The following is a 12,824-nucleotide window of genomic DNA, read 5'->3' on the forward strand; positions in this document are numbered from 1 at the left end:
ATTTGCCTATATGAACATGCTTTTCACAATGTCTTGAATTTCTAAACTTCACATACCTGTCTGTAGCTCTCAGATCTTCTATGCCTACCAAAGGGCATTTGAGAGAAGAGTGCTTTACAGTGAAACCAGGCTGTTGCTCATGATCTTAATTCTGGGTCCGAAACTTCCTGCCTAGGTGAGCTAGGCCTGTTGCTTTCCTTGATTAAGTTTTTACATCTGTAAGAGAAGAATACAATCATGCTTCTTGGGGATGTTTACAGGAATTCATAGGGAATATTTGTAGTGCTTTGAGCTCGAGGAGTGCTGTAGATATAAAGATGGACTTTATAGCCCATCGATCCAGACAGATAACCATTTCTTTAAATAGAGAGGCAAAGTGACAACTGCCATCTCAATCTAAACCAGGAACATTACCTGCCACCCCACAGCCCGATCCCCACCCCTGCCTGAACTGGAATAGACTCCATCTTCTGGGCATGATTCTCACAGAGCAACACACAACACGTAGCAACAAATGCATGCACCTTGGAGTAAGTAGGAATCGCATATACGCTGCTAAAGGCTTATGCTATGCTCCTGTGTCATGAATGTGATGCCTGGTTCTTCACCTGTGCCTTTGGCTTCTTTCAAGGGTAGCGGTTTGATTCTCTGATGTTATTCATTAGCATACGTACAGTAATCTGCCACCGTCTTACATCTTCAGTTCTTACATGAAACTGCAGCCAGTGGCACCGGTAGATTATTTTGCAAATGCAAAGCCAACTGCTTTTGATATTATCCCTGTCTCAACTGAACATAGGCCCAAAGAACACCAGAGCCTGCGATTAAGAAAAGAAAGGCAGAGGAGGACCAAGGGAAATTGACCGGCTGAAATCAGAGGAAAAGGAAACATGAGGAACAATCTTCCCATGGCCTATGAAATGGACTAGGTGACCTAATAACTCTTTTCTGTCTCCATTTTGTACAGTTTTGTGAGCCTCAAAGCAGCAAAAAGAGAACAGAGCTGCAGGATCCACATAGCGAGGTGTCAAGGGGGCGGGTGCAAGATCAGCCTCTCAGGGCACCAAGCTTCAGGCAGAAGCACAATAGCTCCCTACGGATGTGCAGGCGAGGGCAGATGGAGGCCGGTGCTCAGCCGAGAGGTGGGCAGCAGAGGCGGAGGGGATGTCCCACACCCACCTGCCTGCTCCCCGCGGGCAGGCCGTGCTGTGTCCTCTGTGCTGGGCCGCACGGCACCTGACAGAGATGTTCCCAGTCTTTTTCCAACATATGGGATGAAACAGGGAGACTTGGTTGGGTTTCCTTCCTTTAAGGAGGTTGGGAAGGACCTAATATTCCCTTGTGTGGGATAAACTCGTCCTCGTCTTTCTTCACTTCATGGCACTGTGGGCGGGTGAATGCGGGCGCCTCCCCCCCCCCCGCAGGCGCTGGCACTGGCGGAGGGATGGGGCGAACTCGGGCGCAGGGCGGGCGGCCCCTCCGGCAAAGCGCACCGTGCCCCGGCAGGCGCCCTGCGGCCTCCCCCAGCCCTCCCCCGCAGCCCCCGCGCTCCCGCCCCCCGCCAGCCCGCTCCCCTCAGGCGGGGCCGCGCCCGCCCCGCACCTCGGGCGCCGTCCTCCGCCCGCCGAGGGGCAGGCCCGGCGGCACCCGGCCGCCCCAGCGCTCACGGGGGCCGCTCGCCCCCGGCCCTCAGCCGCAGCTCCCGCCTTTCGGCCCCGAGGCTCTCGCACCGCCCGCCTCCCCCGGCGCTGCCCCGCCACCGGGCGTCGGCAGGACCCCGGCCGCATCCCCCCACACCCCCCGCCCTCCTCCGCCGGCCCCGGCCCGGCTCCCCGCTCCTCCCCCGCCGCTGACAGGCGCAGGCACCGCACTCACACACACACGCACGCACTCACACACACACACACACGCATCGAGGCGATGCAGCTTTAAAGGGGCCAGCTGCAGCCCGGGGGCCGGCCCACGGCAGGCCGGTGAGCTCCCTCCGACCGCAGCCCGGAGCGCTGCCGCCGCGGCCGGGAGACGCCAGCGCCGAGGCTGGGCGGGCGGAGCGGGCCGAGCCGAGCGGAGCGGCGGGCGGCTGCCAGCCCGCCTCACGCCAAGTTTGATCGATAACCCCCTCCCGGCCCGGGCGGAGCAGCCTCGCCGCGCTGCTACCCACCATCTTTGGGGGAAGTCCCTGCGCTGGGGGGGGGCTACTGGAGACGGGGGGAGAAAGGCAACCTCGCAGCCAATGAGCCCTCCCAGGCTGGGGTGAAGACAAGAGGAGAGGGATTTGGGGAAGGGAAGGAAAAAAAAAAAAAAGAAGAAGGGAAGAAAGGAGGGGGACCATCCTCCCCACTACCTCCGCCGGCATCGCCACCACCATTGACACTACTCCGAGTCTCCAGTTGCGCCCATGCCTGTGCCGCCAGTTTCGTTTTAGGGGCTGAAACGCAGGGGCTGAAGAAAATGGGGCAGAGCGCGCCCCGGACCCTCCTGCTGCTGCTGGCGGGGCTGCTGGGGGAGGCTCTGGCAGGGTTCCCCAACACCATCAGTATAGGTAAGCGCCCGCCGCGGCACCGCGACCCGCTCCTTCCCGCCGCCAGCCGCGGCGAAGGTGTGCGGAGGGGCAGCGGGGGGCGGCGAGCCCGGGCGCCGCCGGGTTGGGGCGCGGGCGGCCCCGGCCGGCTCCCGGGGCCGGCCCCGCTCGGGCTCCGGCTCCCTCCCGTTGCGGTGGGCGAGAGGCAGAAGCGGAGCCGGGGCTGGGCGGGCGGGCGGCGGCGGGCTGCTGCGCTGTCCATTCACTTCAGGAACGGCGGGAGGATCCGGTCCGTGCTCAGGCGGAATCGTGCCCTGAAGCAGGCGCATCCCGCGTAGCGAGTAACGTGCGGGAGCGACGGCGTGAATCTGTAACGACGTGCGCTCAGCCTGGGGCCGAGCGAGCCGTGAGGCTGAGGGCATGCGAGTGAAACTTGGGGTTGCTCCCCGGAGCCGCGCTCGGCCGTGCGCGCCCTCCCGCAGAGCGGCCGGAGCCGCGCGTTGGCCGCGCCCGTAGCGCCTAACTCTGCAGAGACGTTACTGGGGTAGCCCGGAGATAATTTAGGAGCCACAGTTCTCCCAGTTAGACTTTTAAATCCGTGTGTGGGCATCCGTGGATAAGTGGCCTGGCTTTCAAGGAGCACCTGCAGCTCCCAGTGACTCCAGATAGCTCAGGGGGCACCTGGGCGTGATGTGTGGCGTTAAAAGCCTAACTTTGGACTTGGAGTATGTATTTCATGTATGTGCGCTGTCAGAATTATGTGCTCAGGCTCAGCCTGCTCCTGTTCATTCTCTCCTGAGATGTGCAGTATGCAAAGGTAACTTGCTGCTGCCGTTTCTCCTCAAAATTCGTTCGGAAATACATTTTTCCCTTTTTTTTGTTTTTTTTCCATCCTAGGTGGACTTTTCATGAGGAACACTGTTCAGGAGCACAGTGCGTTTCGATTTGCTGTGCAGTTATACAACACAAACCAAAATACCACAGAGAAGCCCTTCCATTTGAACTATCATGTAGATCACTTGGACTCTTCCAACAGTTTTTCGGTGACAAATGCTTGTAAGTAAATCCACGCTTTTTAAAAAAATGTTTGTTACCTATCCTTACATTCAGTTTCTCCCTGGTAGCCTAGAGTTCTTGTTCATGCAACATAGTGCAACAAATGTGCGTACTGACATGAGGTTTAGTAGATTTGCAGCGTTATACGGTTGAATAATACCTTAGGGAAAGTTCTCTCACCACTTCTTTTCACCCCTTTAGTTTTGTTTTCCAGGAAAACAACCGTGTTATTTATATAGCAGCGCAGTGTAGCTGTGATCAGTGAATTGCCGCTGAAGTAACATCCCTTTTCTGTTGAGGCTACAACCTAGCTGTGTGAAACAGCATAATTTGCAAATAATACCATGTAGGAATAAAACAGAAACAGCTGTTTACAAGTGACCTTGAGGGGACAAAGCCAGAAGGGCTTACTTGCCTCCTCTTCCCTGAAATACTGGGTTGTTTTCTTACAGTGAAAGTCCTGTTAAAAGCTGAGGCGACTGTAAACTGACAAATACCGTTAGAGCTGAGGGGAGAGAAAATGGAATCAGAACGCTTAGTGTTATGAGAAATAGCTCTGCACAAGCACTGCGTACGTATAATTTGAGCCTTTATTAAGAGAAGAAGCAAAATAGAACTTTCAGTAGTGTTAATGTGGTGTTAAAATGAGAAATTGCTTTCTGAAAGACCAGTACATGTTCTGCATTTAAAAAAGCGTTCCTTCACCAGTGGTAGTGCCTGAATATTTGTTTTACTGATGTGTCCAAATTCAGTTTTATACAGTTTTTATTGTAAACCTTTGAAAATGAATGGAGTCTTCTTGCAAGGTAGTTGCATGCACTTTGCACTATACAGAAATATGTCTGTACATGAGCTAAAGGATCTCTGAATGCAATGTACTAACTTTGTGTTATGAACAGGATTCCTGTTCATGTACTCACAGTGCAAAATGGTCAAAGAGGAAGCATTGTACTAAAATGATGAAGTATTGAAGTATCGAAGTACAAAAAACCTATTATCTCTTGCTTTAAAACCATTTCAAGTTTTTAATATTTTTTATTAATATTATTTTTTCTTTGCTGGGGATAGAATAATTCTTATATTCCTGTCCCACGCTGTATAATCAGAAGGCTGGACAAGTAGATATTTTATTCTTCTAGGTTTTTGGGTATTTTCTGAGAAAGTTGATAGTTAGAAAATATACGATAAGGAAATATTTGGCCAAATTTTGTATTGATATTCTAACATATCCCCCATGTGACTGCTTCTTGCTAGTGCAGTGTTACACTTTTTAACGGGCTTTGAGTTAGGACCTTTAAAACTTTTGCAGGGGGGTTAATTATATAATATCCAATAAAAATATTTGGTAAAGTGGAAAAAATGGTAAATAAAAGCGCGTCTGTACTTTGAATCTTATTTTACTAATCCTATCCAGCCTCAACAGCTCTTACAACAAACATCAGACTATTAATCCTTAATCAGTGTAATCCCTTCAAGAGGCTGTATCTCAGACATAGTTCCCTAAATATCAATTATATGGATTTAAACTAAATACATTAAACTGCTTGGGTGATTAATTATTGTTTTTTTAAAAGTTCTACCAGCAGTTCTTTACAGGTCCCACCAAGCAAGTGAACCACACGCTTGTTCAGAGGCAGTCAATGTATTCTTTGGTCAGTGTGCTTCTCATCTTCTGACATCCAACGATTTTTGTCATTGCCTAGTGAAAGCTGTGGTGATTTTTAGTAAGATGGGATGGTTTTCTGTAGTCGAGAGCTCCATGTTCCAACACACATATTACCAGTGTAGTAAAACTGGGAAAACTTAAATCTCTGGAGAAACCGTAGGCCAGAGCACACCAACCTACAGTAACCTATTTAAAAATAGAAGATGTGAAAAAAGAAACAGAAGAAAGAAAATGAAAAGGTGACCTTGTCCATTAGCTATGACAACCATCTTGTAATGCTGTTGGTAGGAAAAGAATATGGTAAGTCCAAGTCACCAGTCATAGAGATCTCAGTGGCTCAAAATAAAAAAAATAAGAACAGTTCTTTTTCTGGATCTGGAAGCAATTATCTTTGAAAGTCAGAATGCTCATACATATCGATGCATTAGAATGAACTAATAGCTCCTCACACTACCTGGCTAACATGTAAAGCATTCTGGCCTAAGTACCCTTAACTGCATCCTCACTTCCCAGTGGAGTGGCAGATAATTTCAGGGTGCTGCCATATCCATGAACGAATTCTTTCCACAACATTTTTACTTCTCTTGGAGATAAGCATAAATTGTCTCCTGTGCTGTCACACAGCCGTTTGATCAATATTTGCAATTGGCAGGGATCCATAGGAGAGAAACCTGCAGTGACTCTTGACGGCCTTCACTGGAGAGGGAGACGGTGGCGGACTTTGTGGTGGGATAGGTGGAGGAACTGAAGGGAAATCTGAGAAAGTAGCATGTGTAGCTTGAGCCTAGTGCCTGTACTAGTAGACATCTGTAAAGTAATACTTTTCATTCTCCTTTGCTTTGATTTATATGATAATGGCTGTAGTAAGTGTTCCTGTGTGGAGCAATTGAGGGGGGTTCTGCTCAGGAAAGACTTCGGTTCTTAGTGGAGAGCTGCACATCCCGCTTGGTGCAGTCTGGTGCATTCCAGAGGCAGGGAAAAAAAACCAAAAACAACAACAAAAAACCAACTCCTCTGAAGTATCCTGATGAGCCAGACATAAAAAGCCCGTCCCTGGTAGGGCTGATTTGGCAATATCCCAACATGGGAACAAACTTACTTAGAAGCAAGAGAAGATTCCTGCCCTAAGCCCCTCCCTCTCATTCCTTTTTCAGTTAAATGATGCATGATCGGAGTCATGTACATGTATTCCCTGCCTCACTGATAGCACCGAGCCCCTCTCTGTATATTTCATTTACAGGCATGGATACAGTATTCATCCACGCTATATTTATTTTCCCACCTATTTATTTAGCTGTGTGATATCTTAACAGAGAGCAAATGCAAACATAGATGAAAATTCCAGTGTTTTTAAAGGTGAATTGAAGTTTATCAGTTGGCTCTGGGAGGATTTATTACATCTTTTAAAATATGCAGCTTTGTGCTGTCAGGAAAAAAAAAGGAAAGGAAGAAAGTTAATTTGACCTGCGCATGGATAAAATCAAGTAAAACACAGATGTCATATTTTCTTCAAAATTGGTCATGTAGGGAATGAGCTGGCTTTTTCAGAATAATATGAATGTAACAACTCAAATGTATAAATTCATCACTGAAGCATCTTTCGTGCTTTTCTTATAACCTCTGATGAAGGATGTTAGTATTAACGTTGAATTATGCGTACAGTTCTGTAGATCATATTCCATAGAAATAACCCGCGTATGTCTTTCTGCTCTGCACTTGTAGTGCACTATACTAACACTGCTCTAGCCTCTGCAGTGTCAGCTCATTAGCACACAGATCTCATATTCCCTCTCTGCACTGTCATTGCAAAAAATTGCTGTTGTACACCTTTACAGCAAACAAATGTGCACTTGCATTACGTACGATTTTCAAGAAATATTTAGAAGAGTAAACTCAACCTTACACATAGTCTCCATGGAATTTCTTTAAAGAAAGCATTAGTTTTCATTAAAATCTGTTGATCATGTAATGATAGTGGTGGGATGTGTATGGGTGAAAAGGGGCTGTGATTGCAGAATCTAATTAATCTACAGGCAGATTCCCTCTCTCAGCTAAATGTAACCTGTCAGCTGCAAATTCTTGTCCCGTTAATTTTTCTGAGTAATTTCTCATGTATCTTCTGAACCCAGAAGGCTTTTTATATTTTACCAAATGTTGATGTGTAGTGTTTTTTCCACAGGCACTGGTTCTTTAAGAGACCAATAAAAGAGGGAAGCTACAATGAAATTCTTACCTTAAGTTGCTAAAATCCTGTAACTGATTGTATGGTCACTTTCTTGAGCAGGTCTGATTTCAGACTTTCTCAGAAAAATTTTCTTTAGCGTCCTTGCAGTCCTTGTGTTTAATCCTTAAAATGCAACTTGGAAGATTTTAATGGAAAAAGTGCCTGTTCAATGCCTGTTGTGTGAGAATGTTGCAGAAAATGATACTACAGGGTTAGCAGCAGACAATTTTTCCCGTTTAACTGCATTACTCCCTTTCCCAAAGCACAGGTGGAGATCCACTCGCACACGTGCGCACGCGCGCGCACACACACACACACACACACACTTTTTCCTTAGGTGCCGCTCAGCATTTCTTTTTGCCAGTGGGCAGATAATTTGCTTCCCTTGCATCTGTGTGCTCTTTGGCCAGCTGGCGAAGGACACTGATGCTGAAAGTGGTCAGCTCCCTTCTGCCAAAAGCATAAGTATGTCTCGCTGAAAGTCTTGCCAAGTTTGGGCCCTGTGCTGGTGAATTTGCATGAGTAGAGACCACTGGGTAGGTGTCTCACTCTCCTGATAAGGAATGCGCTGTGGCTTCTCCCAGCATTCAGTGGTAAAACACCTGGAAATGTGCTTTCTACACAACTCTGCTCGTTACAGATCCCTGAAAATGCCTTTTATGCTGTGGAACGTGAACAAATATTGTATGTTATTGTTGTGTGACAAAGAAAATGAGCTGGCTTTAATTTAGGGGTCAAAGCTTTTGCAATAATAGGGTAGGTTGAAAGGTGAAGGGTGTGTTCCAACTAAAGTTTGTTTCCATTTTGTGGCAGAGCAGATGATTTGTCATTAACCTGAATGTGAACTCAGTGTTAGCAGAAGGAACCGTACTGCTTTCAAGTATGTTTTACTATTTCTTAAATTAATTTTGAAATGAGCTGTCTCTTCTTTCTGCCCTCCTCTACTACTTACATAGCATTTACATACGGTTTAGATGTTAGTGTTCCATTTAACTCACACTGTAGAGATGGGGAAAAAAAAGTCCTATGAATGGACACTTCTTCGAGGGGGAAACTCTGAATTCACCGAATTAATGAAGAGTAAAGCACAATGAAGGGCACCATTTACTTGTTCAGTTTCAGAAAGGTTTTGTGCAGATGCAGAGATGAAATTGTTCGCTTTTTCTATACAGCACTGGGCCTGGAGGACCCATGAGACTATTGGCATGGGTTAGAGAGCTACTGATTAACTACATGTTCCAATAAAATGTGTAACAGCTGTCGTTTATCTCTAGGAGGAAATGGAGATTCCATGATGGGAAACAAGCGTGTGACAGTAGCTTTTAATAACAACAAAAAAACCACAGTTTTATTGAAGGCTGACTTGGGAGCTTGTCCAAGAGTCACAGAAAACAGTGGGTTTCTTTCCTCTGGGTTCGCTGTGTTCAGCGTCTGGGAGGTGGGAGGCCATCCTACCGCAAGTGTAGGACTGTTATGCAAGAAGGTGTGAAATGAGGGAGCAGATGTACCTTTAATTATTCTTTATTGTCACAATCTATCGATTTAACATTTTCCCATTTAAAGTACATATTTTGTCATTACTGATTTTGGAATGCTAATTTTGATTTAGTTCGGCATCCTTAAAATGTTTTAGAGTATGTTATTTTTAAAGCAGCAACTGTTTAGTTTCATAGAATTGAAAACTCATGTTCATTTTTTTGTGAGAAAGATGATTATGTTGAATTTGTATTTGGCATTTAAGTTGCAGGCTGAGATTGGTGCTTTCTGTGCTCCTGTGACGTACAGATCACTGGGAGGCCGTGGCCCCCTTTCTAAGGTTGCTCATAAGGCAGCCTTAAAACTCTATACCTATTGCTGTGAGTTTGCGATACAGGGGCTTGTACCTCCACTGGAACAATGTGGCAATTTAAAAATAGAAATATAAAAATGATTGATCAAGGTCAAACCAGTTTCTGTGCAACTATGTGATGATCACCTCAGTGAAGCAATTTCCAGATTTCATCCATGGGGATTCTTCTTCTGATGTTTATGCGTTACGTTTCCCATCAGAGGCAGGACTTCCCTCCTTTATATCGCCTGCTTTATATTATTGTTGGTCTTCAGAATGTCAGGTGCCCTAGAAACCTCAAACTTCAAATCATCATGGAGTTTTTCATGTGCAGTCGTCATCTGATGAAGACTCCAAAGTAGACCCTCATGTTCAGCGGTTTGCAGTCATTGCAGTGTGGACACTAACAACTATCACAGAGCTTCACAGCACGTACTCTGGCCCGACTGTATCAGGGAGCTAGGAGATATTTCTATGGCACCAGAAATGCAGAGTTAATTTATCAGCATGTAGCAATATGTGAAACATTCAAAGGCAGTGCATGCCTTTCTGGTTGATCTCACCCAGATGTCATTATTAGGGGTGAAAACTATCACAGATACACAGAGCAAGAGAGGCACTGGTGATAAGGTTTCTGTGTAAAGAGGAAGAATGAACGTAGGAAGGAGTTATGTCAATGAATCCACCCAGCAGGCGTTCCTGCATATCCTCACTGTAGTGTCTGAGGCACTGGCTCTGTTTTATCGCCTTAACTGCTAAAATAGTGAGTGGCAACGTGCAGCCCTCACACATGCACTGCACAGAAGCCCTTATGCTTGAGGATCAACCTGCAGGGACACTGCGCTACAAATAGCTTGCCCAGGCACTTGTAAAAAGGGTGAATTGCTCTCTTAGAATTGGATAATAGCCCAGGTGAGCACTCTTCTGCTCGAATGGAGAGACCTATCTGGTCACTTGTATGTAATTATTTTGCTAGACTATTTGGACACTTCAGCTAGCTGAAAGTTTCTTGTTTGTTTTTTTTCAAACACAATTGACAACATGTTCACTTTCAGAGCACTTGTAAGTTACCTGATTGCATTTGGGTGCTTGGTCCTGCCTTTGTGTTGGGCTTGTATTTGTTGGAGTTTATTCAAATGTGATGTTTGAAATTCTGATCAGGAATTTTTTAAAAAAATTGCAGGGCTGCATGATGACTTCACTGCCTTGAGTCCTTTTTGATATAAGAACTGTCTTTAAAATGACATGCAGGTATCTGGGAAAGGTATATCTACTGTCCGATGGTGTGCAGCCCGTGCATACTTACTTCATCCCACGTATACTTCATTGTTTTCACACCCCTTTCTCCTGGACTGATGTGTGTGACGGTGTTTGCTGATTTCACCATCAGTGGTTTTGTCTTATGCAAACATCAAGCACCTGGGCCCAGCCCATGTGGTAAAGGGACTGAACCTGGGGAATTGTGGGGTCTTCTGATGGCTCTGAGCATCATTTGGAGTAGGTCAATTTGTGCTTTTGGTTTTGCTATCTCTTACACAAGGGTAATACAATTTACCTCTATCAGACAGATATTGCAGGACTGTTTGCAGTGAAAAACTTGGAGAGCTTTGGCTAACAGTGTCTTTTTAATTTTATTGATACTTCTTCCACTTCTCTTCCTAAAAAAAACCCCCAAACAACAAAAACAACAAAAAACAAACCAAACCAAAAATCCACCAAAACCACCACCCAAACCTCCCAAAAATAAAAAAGAAAAAAACCCAAAATCGCAAAAACCAGCCTACTCTTCATGCTTCTGAAAAATAAATTGAAATTAGCACTTACTAATTTGCTGTCCTTGCCAGAAGACGACGTCCATTTCCACCGATGGACCTAGGGGAACGTGTGTCGCAGCTGTACAGCAAGCCATTCTGTCACTTGACAATGGAGAAATTTTCAGCTCTCTACCTGAAATAAGCAAAGCTGTTGGAAAGAAAGCAAGTTTAATACTGGAAAGTTCTTTGTCTCCTAAACACCCTGGACCTCTATTATAGGTATGGTCCACACTTCTAAAGCACAGCATGTCACTCTTCTACAGCACAGCATGTGCCCAATTCTTGCCTACCTGACCCCCACTCAGACTGCTTATTTGAGTGGTGGGAGAAAGAACCGTCTTTACTAGAAGCAGGGTTGCCTGTTGATTTCGCCCAGTGAGGTCTATAGAACGTGCTGTAATCAGTACCTCACAGCTGCCAGCTTTCCAAGAGATGTGCAGCAGTGCATTTCAGGGCTTGGTGCTTTCCATGATTTCTTTGTCTGAGTTCCATTTCAGAGATCTCAGTCTGAGATAGGTGCTGCAGCCCACTTAGTGAACATGGATCACGTCTTACAAATCACAGAGTTGCTGCATCAGGACATACGTCTTGACTGGTCTTTGTACCCTGCTGTGTATGCTAGATTTCTTAAAACTTTCCAGTTGTGGTTGTCGTCATTGTCATCGTTTGTGTTTTTCTTCTGAGGGGGAAGTGCAGGAGCAGAGATGGCTTGGGGAGAAATGGTAATTGGTAAGTTTTTTCAGGTAATGAACTTTTATAGCTTCTTGACAGCAGAACATGGCAAGACATTGTTTTTTACCGATTACAGGGGTTTTGTCTTTGTAGGCTTTACCACTTGTGTCACCAAGTTTGGATTCTAATGAAGTTTGATGGTCAGAAAACTCAAGTTCATGTGCATTCTTTTTTCCCAGCAGTTAGATGAGAGCTAATTAGTGTCCATTGATTTGCAAGGGACTGACCCAGGGTCTAACCCTCCATTGAATTGAAACTGTTAGGGGGATTCTAAATTGTCTAGCAAGTTTAATGTACTCAACCATCTTTCTCTGGTCAGGTGGTATCTCCAGAGTGGCTTCACTACCATTGTGAGTATGTCAAAAGGAGTTGGACCTAAGGAAATGCTGAATGAGTGAGCAGTCAGCATAATATCTGCTATCCCACTTTGAATTTACTTTTTAAAACATTGCTTTTTGTGCCTGTTTACATATGACTTCTTGCTGAATATAAAATAATACTAAAGAGGAAAAATGGATGTGATCATCCTATGTCAGCTAATCCTATTTCTTTCCTATTTCAGCCATGCTAGCAGAGCGGTTCTCACAACTAACAGTAGTTTTCATGTATTTATATCGAATGCCTTGTCCAGCTCAGACTGAGTACTTCCATAGCACCGTTATCTCACTGCTGTTCTGTGCGTCCCAGAAATGGATTGTGCATCCCAGAACATTATGCTGCAAGACTAAAAAAACCTCTATGATTGGAAATTATGGGAGCCGTGTGACTTGCTAATCTTTCATTTCAGATGTAGTTCCAAAAAGGTTTTAAAGATTAGACTGGGATCAACTAGAAAATTAGAGAATTAAAAGTAAAAGCATTTAAAATAGTTTCAGACTTCAAAAAATTGGCTTGGTTTCAGTTGAAGCCAAATGTTTTGGTTTGGAAATGATGGTTTATTTTTTTTTACTTCTTTTTTTTCTTGACTGAAACAATTCCATGAA

The 12,824-nt window shown here is 45.4% G+C and overlaps 1 protein-coding gene across 8 annotated transcripts in view; it reads left to right on the forward strand.

The window, feature by feature from the left end:
- The first annotated feature begins 2,365 nt into the window (after positions 1–2,365).
- GRIA3 (glutamate ionotropic receptor AMPA type subunit 3) overlaps positions 2,366–12,824 on the forward strand; it is a 153,990-nt gene continuing 143,531 nt past the window's right edge. For 7 of the 8 annotated variants that reach the window (XR_010374833.1, XM_064463290.1, XM_064463289.1 and 4 more), the window contains exons 1-2: positions 2,366–2,542; positions 3,419–3,577. Coding sequence is in view for 6 of the 8 variants with exons in the window: in XM_064463290.1 (XP_064319360.1) it covers positions 2,452–2,542; positions 3,419–3,577 (250 nt within the window). In the remaining 2 variants the exon portion in view is untranslated. Of the gene's footprint in view, positions 2,543–3,418; positions 3,578–8,302; positions 8,348–12,824 lie in introns of those variants that run through there. The other variant, XM_064463293.1, reaches the window with a different exon arrangement.

The sequence above is a fragment of the Phalacrocorax carbo genome, chromosome 11 (assembly GCF_963921805.1).
Source record: "Phalacrocorax carbo chromosome 11, bPhaCar2.1, whole genome shotgun sequence".
Taxonomy (NCBI): Eukaryota; Metazoa; Chordata; class Aves; order Suliformes; family Phalacrocoracidae; genus Phalacrocorax; species Phalacrocorax carbo.